The sequence below is a fragment of the Physcomitrium patens genome, chromosome 13 (assembly GCF_059467195.1).
Source record: "Physcomitrium patens ecotype Gransden chromosome 13, ASM5946719v1, whole genome shotgun sequence".
NCBI lineage: Eukaryota > Viridiplantae > Streptophyta > Bryopsida > Funariales > Funariaceae > Physcomitrium > Physcomitrium patens.
Window position 1 is genome coordinate 5,892,361 of NC_143422.1, and position 13,278 is coordinate 5,905,638.

The window sequence follows — 13,278 nt, forward strand, 5'->3', positions numbered from 1 at the left end:
AAATTAAATGACTACATCTAAAATCTAAAGTCTACATAAACATAAATAAAAATAATAATAAAAAAATTAAAAAAAATTAAAAAAACTAATAGATGTATGTATTTTAAACTTCTTTTATATCTCATTTGTAAATACAATTGTTCTTTTGCTAATTAATATTACTTTTTCTTTAAAAAATCATTATTAAAACAACAAATAATATTAGATAATTGGTTGTATAAGTACATATCTTTATTAATTTATAAAATTTAATAAAAATCAATAAACTATTAGATATCAAAATCAATCGATTGTAAGTTATCAATCAATTATTTGATATCAAAACATCAAACAGTATTTAGATATTAGAGGTTATTAATTATGCACCATAGAACAATACAATATTTAGATATTAGAGGTTATTAATTATGCACCATAGAACAAAGTTTTTTTTAAAAAAAATTGATTAATTATTGGAGACTATTATTATTAGGAAAATCAATTATTGGATGGACAACTATGTGTATATATATATATATATATATATATATCTCTTAAAGTAGAACTTTATTATTTTCAACTAGATGAAGTAATAAATATGCTATTGTGCAAAAATATTATGTGAACAATGTGGAAAATACTTATTTTTAAAAATAAGTGTAATAATTATAAAGAATTTGATTTTGACATAAGGAAAAAAATTAAAAATCTATTAATTTAAATATGTTCTTTATTATAAAACTTTTTAAAAAGGATGTCTACAACATAAAGGAACCAAGTGGGTTTGTGAAGTGATGCCTAAGATTAGTTCCACCATGTGTAAAAAGTCATAAATATAGTTTTGTCAACACAAACTTAAAATGTCAAAAAATGCCTTATGTAATGCTCATATTGAAAAGTTCTTAATTACTAATAGTGTTGGAAATTTAGACATAAAGGTGGTACTTTTGAATTCTTTAGAAGGTAATGTAAGAGGAATATTTTGATAATCTCACTCCCAATTTTTAAAAGTTTCATAAAGACTATGAGATAATAAGATTTGTAATGGAATTTTACCACTAATGATTTTATATATTTGCAAATTGGTAGGATGGTTGTGTATACTTTGGAGTGTATTAAATCTTAAGTTTCAAGATAAAATATTTTGATATTTTAAATTCTACACCAAAAGTAATTTACAAATCATTTTATAAAGTTATAGTGTTAAAATTCACATAATCTTCCAATAGGTTGGGTGATTATTTATGCATTAATAGTATTGTTTAGAAAACAATTTAGAATTTGGGACTTGTACAACCTTGTAAGTGTAAAGTTGGTAATGAAATGTTAATTGCTAAATATTTTTGATAATATTAGCAAGGATTACAATACCACAATGCATTTAGTAATGATGGCTTTTAGACTATGACAAACGAGTGAAAATAGCTACAATTTACTGGTTGCACAAAGGACGAGGATTTTCCCATAATTGCATTTGGTGTAAAATGAAGCCTGCATAACAACACCATTCCATTTCTTGCCCCACAGACAAAATTTCTTGGACAGGAATGAATACCACAAATTTTTCTTTCTGTGATGGAGGAGTACACTACCACTACGACAGTTCCTTCGTCCCAAAGTTAGTGTGGCTCTTGTGCGTGATCATGTCATCACAACCCATAAATCATGCGGTATAAGTTGACGGTAGGAAGAGTGGAAATGATTATAACGACCATCGACACCAGATGCTACTCAGTACGCAACCTCTTCTCCATAACCGCACACTGTTCTAAGTGAAATAAACCTCTGGTGGCTCTTTCCTGTCCTCAGCAACGAAACAAATGGTGCCTGTGTATCTTGACGCCATGATTAATGCATGTCTCAAAAATCGACATACTTTCTCAGTACAAATCATGACGTATTGACTTTCATGCCAGCCTCGCATTTTTATTATAAATGAAAGAATGATTATTGCCCAACTTGGGCCTCTTCACTGTAATTGAATCAACTGAACTCGTCGGTGGAAAATACCGTGTCAATTTAGCTCAACATTTTAACCTCAATCGTGATTGGAATTGCAAGAAGTGCCTTCATATGTTCAACTGTCTACAATTTTGAGTTTGCTTTGTTACTTGGAATCTGCAGGGCCTCGTAGTGACCAAATCCATGATAGAGGACCTGAATCGGATCGGTCTTGCTGTGTTCCTGGCCATATTCGGCTATGGAAATTAGACCGCTTTTGGTTTTCTCTTCAATCATGTACACCGTAATCGGCATTCTGCGATCACACAGATGGACAACTTCAACATTAATGAATACACAAGACTGCAAAAAGAGACCACCTGTACAATAACCTCCAAGCAAATGAAATTTCATGTCTAAAAGTAAAACTCTTTAGTTGAAAACTTACTCGAGTACGTGGGAAAGCATGAGAAGCTCGGGTTCACCACCCCACACATGGGTCTGGCGCATTCGTTCTACGTACTGGTCAAAATCTCCCTCGATAAACCACTCAGTTGAGTCTCTTCTCTTGATAAGCTCATCAGCAACGCTGCAGCGCAGTTCATCGGCAAGCTGCCGTTGAGTGGTCTCATCTGGAGCATCCCTCCCGCGCCGCAAGCATAAGCCGTGTGCAACAGCACGGAACAAACATCGCCCATCTCCTGGGATTCCTGTCATCGATAATAAAATATTTTTTAAAAAAAACACACAGAAACACACAGAAACAGAGCAGTCAATTGTGGTTCAAAGGCTGTAGCTGTACAAATAAGGAAAAGAACCCATTAAGAAGTACACTAAGAACAATCCAACATAATAAAAGGTGTTCAGACCCTGAAGTTATGTTGCACAGTAAAGAGGCCCTAAGTCTTACCAGTGACAGTGTAATCTGTAATGATTTCCTTTCCATGTCCAGATTGTTCACTTAGAGGGGTCACAGAAGTAGACTCCGCGGATTGATTATCAGGCTTTAAAAGAGCTGGTGGTGGAAGTAAATTATCTACACCCGCTTCAGTGAGAACAGGAGAAGATTCAGGAGTAATGAATGGTACAGAGGCTGCGGAAAAGCAAGCGCAGACACCGAAGAGAAGCCAAGCTGAGTGACGGCCGTGTAACCAACGAGCCGGGCGAGCATCCCAAGCTGCATTCCACGACCCTTCGCTCAGACATCCAGCCATAGCAGTCCTGACATTCAGACTGCTCAGCTTTGGGAGGGCAACGTTATCCAACGGAAGTCCACCAGGTCTCAATCTGCTCAAAGGCTTCGAAGAATTGTCAACCTGCGAATCATAGAAGCAAGGATATTCTAGTCAGCTCAGCTTGGCTTCTCTACGGCGCATGGCTACAACGAAATAGCGCATGGGCATAAAAAATTGACCGAAGGCTTAATTTACTTCGGTGCGAAGAAAATCATACTAAACTACATAAGTAAAAGCCATCCCAATCAACTTATGTAGCAAACTCTTACCAAATTAGAATCAGAACTCCCAAGCATCATACTTGCAACGGAGTCGATTCCACATCTTCCGACTGATAATGATCGGATCGACGTCATACTGAAATCACTTTCTAAGGGTGCCAAGTGTCTTGCGGGAAGAAGTGCATGCCAAATGGTTGCACCCACCTTCCCATCAGCTGCCAATATGCAAGAACTTGCATGATTATGAAAACTTGTCATACTAGTACAGGGAGACATGTGACCACAAGTCTCTTGATTAGTTAGTAAAGATACATCTTGACGTGAGTTGCTCCCTTTACCCGACCTCCGAAATGCTCTTGACAAAGATGCAGTGGCAGGCGCCCGTGTCACCAGTTTGAAACTGTGGGCTCGGGGACTAGAGGGATGTAGCGGAGGGAGCGCCACTTTTACTGACTGAAGTGAATGGGTTCTCTGAGTGTGCGATGAAATTCCCTCGCAATGTACAAATGATCGAATGCAAGGGGGCTTCCAGATTGCAGAAACGCGGCAACACTTGGGTCCGAGCATGTGCCCTGATAGATCAGATGTCATAAACAATTTCTTCTTGACCCGCTCGTGCGTCACGGAAAATCAAAGAACGAAGGTTTGATGTTTACATTCAACAACTCTCAATCCATTATATTACAGCATCATCGCCATCAACACCTGCAGCAACTAATTTTTAAAAAATCGTTAGAAATATCTTTCACCAAAGGAGACCATTTACTTCAGCAGTGCAAGGACAGGAAATGTTCAGAGGAGCAAATGTATGGTAAGTAAGAAATTAATATTGAATGAGGTATAACTAGACTCTTGAATAAGTAAATGTCAGTCTACAGTTCCGTTATTAACGTACAGGGAGGTCCTCTCAATTAAAATCGCAAGTAAAGATGAAAACGAGATCAAGTATCAATAAGCAAAACCTCATTACACAAAAGTTCTAACGAGGCAGGAAGAGACTGAGAAATACATTCTTCTTCAAAGAGAAACAGATATGTGTAGCTAATGACAAGTACATCCAATTCAATTCTGCGGTAAACGCAAAGACTTCACAAATCAACTAGCAGAGTGAAGGCAAAAAGATCTCATTGGAACAGTGAATTCTACACAAAAGCCAAAGAGATTTCATTCCCACAAAGTCTCGTGCGTATGCCCCTTAAACCGGCCTCGCAAGCCAATCTCTCAACGTATGAAAAGAGCTTCAGATATAATCTGAAACGAAAGCTCGTTTAAGCTCTAGAATCTTAGTTGGCCTAGATGACAACCAATCATCAAGCACTCCCATTACACAAAGGATATGACGTTCAGATTGAACAAAACGAAGGTTCCAGCACGCACAATCTAATTTGTACGAATGAGAGCATATACTCCAATCCGGTCACGAAACACGGTCATCAGAAAACAAAATCCAACAGCAACCAGAAAATCATCGAGTTCCGCCACCTCACACCAGCTATCGCTACACTACGACCTAAGCCTACAGCCCCTCAAGACGAGCACTTTATGCGATTTCCATGGTCCATACACAATAGCATTCCCAACCACGAACTAATCCCTCTCCCGTAAGGTTCACAGGAAAGATATCAACCGTACCTCATTCCTGCGGATAAAGTCGCCGTCAAAGGCATCATCCAACCATGCAAGACCAAAATCAGTGTTCTTTCGGAACGAATAACCGCTCCTGCGAAAAGAATTCTCGGAAGCAGCGGCAAACAGCAGCAGCAGAAGAAACTTCTAGAGCTTCCTCGAGAACGCTTCTACGCAAATATTCCAGAATGAATGAAGACTCCCTGAGACAGCTCTGGAACGAAGCAAACAACGGCTCGAAGGACAGAACAAAGAGTCACGGGAGAAGCGGTGAGGGAGAGGTGCGTAGTGACGAGAATACAATCACTCTTGCCCGAAAGAGAAACAGTTGCTTCGGGGCTGTGAGACGATGAGAGAGAGTCCTGAGGGCTATGGCGATATGAGTTCTCACTCCAACGCAGCAACAATGGGACGGGTAACTTTTATTCTGGACAACGTTCGACGTCCGCCATGGCTTCCCAACCACAGCAGCGTGTCTGCAACACCCACAGCCTTCGTGTCAACCCTCTGCACCATCCGGTGCAGGAGGATGAAACCCAGAACTTTCATCCATCCATTTCTCGAAACTTCCTCCCCGCGGCCACGGTCATGGGCTCTCCGTCTACGTCTCGTTCGTCCTTTTTGGGGGACGACTTCGTTGGACTTCGTCGCTGCGGGATGACGATATCTCGCACGGTGAGCAACCTCAACAGGCGAGAAAGACCAATCTAATATAGGGTCCGTATGTATCATGTACTGGACTGTGTATATCTATACTTTTTATTGGTGCCAGCGTGGAAGAGAGTTTATTTGTTTGCAGATTTTTTTTTGATTATGTGTTGATTTTTAACAATTTGAGGATTTGTATTGTGAAATATTTTATTATATTATTCTCATTTTCGACAGTGATCATCAGAATGTGAACTTTCAATAGTGGGAAGATGCTCAACATAGAGAAGCTTCCAGGATGTTTATTTTTGCACATTGAAAATGTGAAAATTCCAAAAATACGTGAAATGATAACAATGGTTACTGTGGATAACCTTGAATGAAAAGTGATGAAATAGATTGTGCTGTTTTGGAAATGAAAAATTAGAGGTGTGTGATATTTGGAATGCCACTGTCAATTAAAAATAGCATGGCTGAGGAATATAGTGTGTGGAATTTTCACGGGTGGATGATCAGAATGGGTGGTTTTGTGGAACTTTTCCAGAAAAAAATTGAAGATTTCATTCCAGCTCTGTGCTACTTCCCAGTAACACTCGAAATTTGTAAAAATAAACAAAAATAATAATAAAAAAATAGTTGGTTGGTCAGTGCTTTATTTCAGTTTGAGTATTCTTTTGCAATATATTTTTTTCTTTATTTCTTTTACATTCAACTCAATAGCAGTGTAAGCCATGAGAGAGCCTGGGAGGCTGGCATTTCTTTTTATCATGTATTGAACTATTCAAGTGTCAAGAGTTTTTGTTTTATGAAAAACTGGTTAAGTGAAGAAGAAAAAGAAAGGGGCATGTAGATGTTAACCTTTCTGTTGTTGGACGTTGTTGGAAGTTTTGGGCAAAAATTGATGGGTGAAGAAAATATTGGCCAGATTCAGTAAAACCTTCTTTTACAAAATATCAACATCTGCAAAATACATTTTTGTATGGATGGATAGAGAGAGAATCGTTTCATAAGATATATATATATATATATATATCAATGGCTATCAAAGTTTACTTGAAGAATTAGTTATATACATATATTTTTATATTTATTTAAAATTTTATTTTTTATTCAAATAAATATTAATTTTAATTTCAAATGCATATTACTTTTATTTCCTTTAAGCATATATGTTTTTAGTACTTATAAACCTTACAAATACATCATATCCTAAAATGACCTTCTAACTTGTATGCTTTTAATTGCTTGTAGTATCAACCATTAATATGCCTCTATTTCATATTATTAATAATCCTTGAACATTATTAAAAATAAACATTTAAATGATTTTTTAGAAAAAAATGAAACTAATATCTTCTCAAAGACATGAATCTCAAAGAACTAAAAGATCAATAAATTCTTGTATCACTTAAAAAAAAAAAAAAAAAAAAAAAAAAAACACTCAAAGCTAGTATAGTATTAAATTGGAATGATTATTGCTAAAGATAAGAAGATTAGAAAGTCTTAAAACAAAACTAATGACTAATAAGGTACTAACAAGAGTGAAGAAGGCTTCACCTTTTCTTTCATATATACTATCTAATTAAGAGTTATATAACAACATTCTATAGGACTTTTGACATGTAGTCAAATTGCAAGACAAATTTCTTTATTTGCAAGGCAAGTTTTTTCTATGCGAGTACCACATAGTTAGTTTGTACCACAAGCTACCAATACGTTGTTGTATTACATGTATTCTTGCTTGAGAATGCATCAGGCACCTAACTCTAGAAGATAAATAGAAATGCAACAATCCTATCAAGTCTAATAAAGTCTTAAATAAAATTTAAATAAATCTTAATAATCCTAATCAAGCTTTGACTAATCTAATATTAATTTAAAAGAAGTTATAAAAGAAATACAAAGAAGTCCTAAACTAATCTCAAAGAAAAATAATAAAAAATCTTAAAGAAATATAAAAATAAATATTTAAAGAAATAACAATAATCTTAAAGAAATATTAGAAATAGAAAATTTTTAAGAAAAAATAAAAAATCCTAAAGAATATTAAAAATAAAAATCTTAAATGAATCTTAACTTAATTCTAATTTAATCTCAATTAAAATTCTAATTAAATCTTAACCTAGTTCTAAATCAAATCTTAATAAAATCCTAATGAAATATTAATGAAATTCTAAACCCTAGACAAATCCTAAACCAAATCATAACCAAATTCTAATCAAATTCTAAATCTTAAATAAAATCTGAACAAATCCTATAGCAAATTGAAACTTCAACAACTAATAATCAAATTGTTGATATCAATTCAAAATTTGCACACTTTTTAATATCTTAGTTGAAAACAAGTACAAGAAAGGTGAATTGATTGCACTTGCCAATTGAGAGAAATGCAAGATAATCCAATCCTACTCCAACTTTAATGCTAAACTTTCAATGCCAATGTTTCTTTTTAAACTATTAAATTACTATAAAATTTTACATAAATGTTGAAAATCAAGTCTACTATCCATATAAATAATTTTCACTCCAACCCAATTAGTACATTGTTAACAATCTTAGAATCAATCATTAACCTTCAAACTCTAATTTTTGAGATGTCAACCCACAAAAACCTTTATATACTTCAATCTAATCATTTGATTGACCTCAAATTATACATACACATTCATAACAAGTACACCAACAAACGATCCAAATTTTACCTATGTAGATGCCACAAAACTTTAAAAAACCTCAAATTTATAAATATATTTTTATTTCTCAAAATCTAAACCTACCAAGAATATTACTAACTTTGAAAACTCGTCAAAATCTCAATATTGATTTAAATGATATAATAATAATGCCCAAAAATCTTTCTTTAACTTTGCTCTAAATATCCACTCTTTGAATTCCAAAAGAACCTTGGAATTGTTGTATAGATGTAATTTTTTGGCTTGGAATCTGATTTTGATCCAAGTTGACAACCAATCCTCTTTGAGTACCAATTTTAAGTAATTTGATATAGATTTTGCTTTAAAATATTTTTAACTCTCTCCTAAATATATATATATATTAATTTCTTATCTCATTTATTTTGATTTGGCTTATTTATGCTTCTACAAAGTAAATAGAAGCTCCTTCTATAAAAAGTAGTATTAAGACTAAATCTTTTATTATCTTTTTATTAATTATCCTTATTTTTCTATTATATCTTTCTATTAGGCTCTTCCATAATAATATTTTTATTTTCATTTTTCACTATATATTCTTATTACCACATGAAAATATATGACACATGGCTAATTTATTTGTCAAGTTTTTAACCTACCAATCACTTAAAAATACATGTAAAGTCAAAACTATGTCTATGAAGCTTCTGAGAAGCTACTCTATAAGATATTATCAAATTAATCTATTTTAAGGTAATTATATAATCTATTATAAGATAATTACTTAGTCTTCTTAGCTATTGATAATATTCTATTCTAAAGAGGGAAGACTACCTTATTATTTGATCTTTGTTGAAGCCTTTGTAACTTCTTTCAAATAAAATATTTATAATACCATCAAGAGTCATTTTTACCTCCAATAAATTTATCAAATATTGAATTCTTTTCTAAAGTTGTCATATCAAACAGATTGTATCTCACCGTCTATTGAAGAAAAAACTTGTTATTTTTAAAAATCATCATTTCTACTATATCATCTTGAAGGCTATGACAATCATAATATTTTGTTCAATAAGTCAATAATAATAGTTTTTAAGTTGAATCTGCTTGTTGTTAGTTCTCTATCACTTTAGTCCCTTAAATATATAGAAACTACAAATAAGGATAGAAAATAGAATGCAATATTTCTTAAATCAAGTTTTTTTTATAACAAATATTTACTATTCTTCATCTTGATTTTGATGGATGTCGTCGATGAAAAGCACCAACCTTCTGTATTATGTTTCTAAGATTTTTTTAGCTGGCTCTTATGTATATTTATTAATATCATATCTATATTAATGGATAATTTATTCAAACCTATTTTGGCATTGCCTTGAGTTTCAAACTTCTTCCATCTTGAACTCTCGATTATTATCCACTTTTATAGGAGGTGGTATTGTATTATGTGTATTCATTTTTGAAAATGCACTAGATATTTAGCTGTAGAAGGTAAGTAGAAATACAATAAAAATCCTATAAAATCTAATAGGATCTTAAATAAACTTCAAATAATCTTTAATAACCATAATCAAATTTTAATCAATCCAAAATAAATTTAAAAAAAGTTACAAAAGAAATACAAAATAGTCTTATATTAATCTCAAAAAAAATATTAAAAAAATATCAAAGAAATATAAACATAAAAATTTAAAAATTTAAAAATAATATTAAATAAATAGAAAATTTTAAGAAATAATAAAAATCCCTAAAAAAAATATTAAAAATAGAAATCTTGAATAAATCCTAAATAAATTCTAATTGAAATTTTAATAAATCTTAACAGAATTTTGAGTCAAATCCTAATAAAATTTTAATAAAATTTAAAATCTAAGTCCAGTTCTAATAAATCCTAGTAAAATCTTAATAAAATCCTAACCAAATTTTAATTAAATCCTAATCAAATCCTAGTCAAATCCTAATCAAATTCTAATCAAATCTTGGTCAAATTGAAATCAAATCTAAACAAAATTCTAAATTCTAATCAAATTCTAGAAAAATCCTAAATTCTAATAAAATCCTAAATGAATCCTAATCAAATTTTAGAACCTAAATCAATCCAAATAAATCCTTATTTAATTCTTGAATCTTAAATAAATCTTAATATTTCTACAATAAATTAAAATAAATTTTAATATTTCTACAATTTAATGAAGTTGCTGTAGGTGCACAATTTTGTGCCTTAGAGTGTGATTTCAATCCAAATTGATAATCGGTATTGTGTGGTAATATGACTACATAGTGAAAAATAAAAATATGGATGTTATTATAGAAGAACCTAGTAAAAAGATATAGTAGAAAAATAAGGATAAATGAAAGAAAGGTAATAAAAGATTTAGTTTTAATGCTGCCTTTTATAGAAGGGACTTCTATTTCCTTTGTAGAAGCATAAATGACCCAAATCGAAGTAAATGAGATAAGAAATTAATATAAGCATGTTTAAGAAAGATTTAAAAATAGGTTAAATCAAAATTTACCTCAAATTACTAAAAATTGATATCCAAAGAGGGCCGAATGTCAACCACAGTCAAAATCAAATCCTAAGGCACAAAACCTCATCCATGCAACAACTTTTGAATTCTTTAGTAGATTAAATTGTGGAATTTGAGAAGAGACTTAAGAAAAGATTTTTAGACATTTATTTTATATCATTTAAATGAATATTGAGATTTTTAGAGATTTTTAAAATTAGTAATGTTTTTAATAGGATGAAGGTTAAAAAAATAAAAATATGTTTATAAATTTAAAGATTTCTTAAGTTTTGTGGTCTCTATGCAAGTGAGATTTTAAAAGTTTGTTGGTGAGCTAGTTGTAAATGTGTATGGAAATTTTAAAATCAATCAAATAGTTAAATTAAAGTATATAAAGGTTTTTGTGGATTGATATTTCAAAAATTAGAGTTTAAAGGTCAGTGAATGTTTCTAAGATCTTTAGTAAATTTTCAAATGGATTGAAGTGATTTTTTTTTTTTTTTTATGAATACTAGACTCAATTTCCAACATTTGGTTGAAATTTAAGAGTAATTCAAGAAGTTAAGAAAGAGATATTAATATTAGAAGTTTAGTATTTAGGTTGGAATAAGAGACTGCCCAATATCTAATTGAACTATCTTACATTTCTCTCAATTGGTAAGTACAATCAATTTCATCTTTTTTGTACTTGTTTCCTATTAAGATATTAAAAAGTATGAAAATTTTGAATTGATATCAATGGTTTGATCATTAGTTGTTGAGGTTTCAATTTGCTATTGGATCTATTAAGAATTTCTTTAAGATTGAAATTTTGATTAGAATTTGCTTAAGATTTGGTTTAGGATTTGTCTAAGATTTAAGATTCATTAAGATTTCAATAGGATTTCACCAAAGATTTGATTGAAGTTTAAATGGGTTTCAATTAGGATTTGATTTAGAATTTGGTTAAGATTTAATTAGAATTTTAATTAAGGTTTGGCCTAAGATTTGATTAAGATTAATTAAGATTTTAGTTTGGATTAAATTAAGATTTATTTAAGATTTCTATTTTAAATATTTCTTTAGGATTATTTATTGTTTCTTTAAAAGTTTCTATTTCTAATATTTCTTTAAGATTACTGTTATTTCTTTAAAGATTTATTTTCATGTTTCTTTAAGATTTTTTGTTATTTTTCTTTGAAATTAGTTTAGGACTTCTTTGTGTTTCTTTTATAACTTCTTTTAAATTTATGTTGAATGGATCAAAGAAATTTATACAACTTGATATGCATTAAAGAAAATTTGATATTTACATGGAAATTAAACTCATCTATAAGTTTATAAAAAAAATATTACAATTTAATTTAAAAATTACTTGAAATCATAAAAATCATTATTGATCCTCAAATCAATTTCTAAGATTTGAATCCCTTTGAATTTTAATAATATTTGGTATAACTATTTGATTAAGCTTAAAATTACATCATGTATCTAAAAAAAATCAGATTTCAAATCTACAAATTTCTATTTATTAATTTGCTACAAAACTCACAAATACTCCAAAATACAAAAATTCTTTTATTATACAAAAAATAGAGTCACTAAAACAACCTTTGCTTTGTAAAGCTCTTACAAAATTATAATCCACTAAAACTATCTAAAATCAATGGCTAAAAAAAAACTTCTAAAGTTTATTCTCCAAATTTGTTCTCTGATAAAATAAAATAAAAAATATCTCACATATTTTTCTCTAAATCCATGGAAGTTGATAGAATAAGACCACATCAACTACCATGCATTTAGAGAAAAATATATCTTTTAAGTACTTGTATTAAGTGTTTTGATTGTAGGTGCATGTGAGTTAAGTTTGACTAGGTTTTTTGTACTTATGAAATTATTCACATAAAGCTCAAGAAAAAAAAGTAACCAAAATAGAATTTGATTTTGAATAATCGAAGTTTAGCATATTTTACAAATCATAGAATATTCAATAAGGTAGTATATAAAAGACCAACCATAGCAATGCAAATGCATTTAAGTAATATTTCATAAAGTTTATTTTTTAAAAAAATACCTTAAAAAAATATAAGAATTTATTACTAATAATATCATGAATTTATAGTACTTAAGGACTTATTCAATTTTAAATTTGTATAAGGTACTAAACCAAATATACATTTTGGTTGTCATCAGAAATATCTTAAAATTAAAGCAAAAATTTGGACAATATGACTTTGAAAATGTGAATTGAATTTATTATAGCATAGATTATAAAACATTAATAGTTACAAGCATCTTAGAGGTTGCTTTTAAATAAGCTGAATTTAATAGCTTCTTGTATTATGCCATTGAAATTTATGGCATTGTAAAGCTTGCAAATGTGTATTATTAGGGTCATACCATTGCTATAAACAAATATATTGACAATCTTTTGAACAATAGTAAATAATACACTTATTAGTAGAATTAATAATATTTATTGTATGGA

The 13,278-nt window shown here is 30.5% G+C and overlaps 1 protein-coding gene across 5 annotated transcripts; it reads right to left on the reverse strand.

The window, feature by feature from the left end:
* Nucleotides 1-1,872: 1,872 nt before the first annotated feature.
* LOC112290652 (uncharacterized) lies at nt 1,873-5,489 on the reverse strand. Of its 5 annotated transcripts, none has more exons than XM_024537168.3 (5): nt 5,009-5,489; nt 3,425-4,081; nt 2,831-3,236; nt 2,369-2,630; nt 1,873-2,236 (listed from the first exon to the last, which is right to left on the reverse strand). In XM_024537168.3, the coding sequence occupies exons 2-5, from the start codon at nt 3,965-3,967 to the stop codon at nt 2,065-2,067; spliced, it is 1,383 nt and encodes a 460-aa protein (XP_024392936.1). In that variant the 5' UTR covers nt 3,968-4,081; nt 5,009-5,489; the 3' UTR covers nt 1,873-2,064. The 5 variants fall into 5 exon arrangements, with proteins under 5 accessions (XP_024392936.1, XP_024392937.1, XP_090111378.1 ...); XM_024537169.3 differs by having other exon boundaries at nt 3,425-4,090; nt 5,009-5,468; XM_090255252.1 differs by lacking the exon at nt 5,009-5,489 and adding an exon at nt 4,551-4,692.
* Nucleotides 5,490-13,278: the final 7,789 nt, after the last annotated feature.

What these genes read in the sequence shown, in the direction of transcription:
- LOC112290652 (XM_024537168.3), bottom strand. Translation starts at nt 3,967, where the DNA reads ATGACATCTGATCTATCAGGGCACATGCTCGGACCCAAGTGTTGCCGC. An exon ending in GGAGTTCTGATTCTAATTTG is followed by an intron (nt 3,237 to 3,424) that starts GTAAGAGTTTGC and finishes TATGATTCGCAG; the next exon opens with GTTGACAATTCTTCGAAGCC. An exon ending in ATGCTTTCCCACGTACTCGA is followed by an intron (nt 2,237 to 2,368) that starts GTAAGTTTTCAA and finishes GTGTGATCGCAG; the next exon opens with AATGCCGATTACGGTGTACA.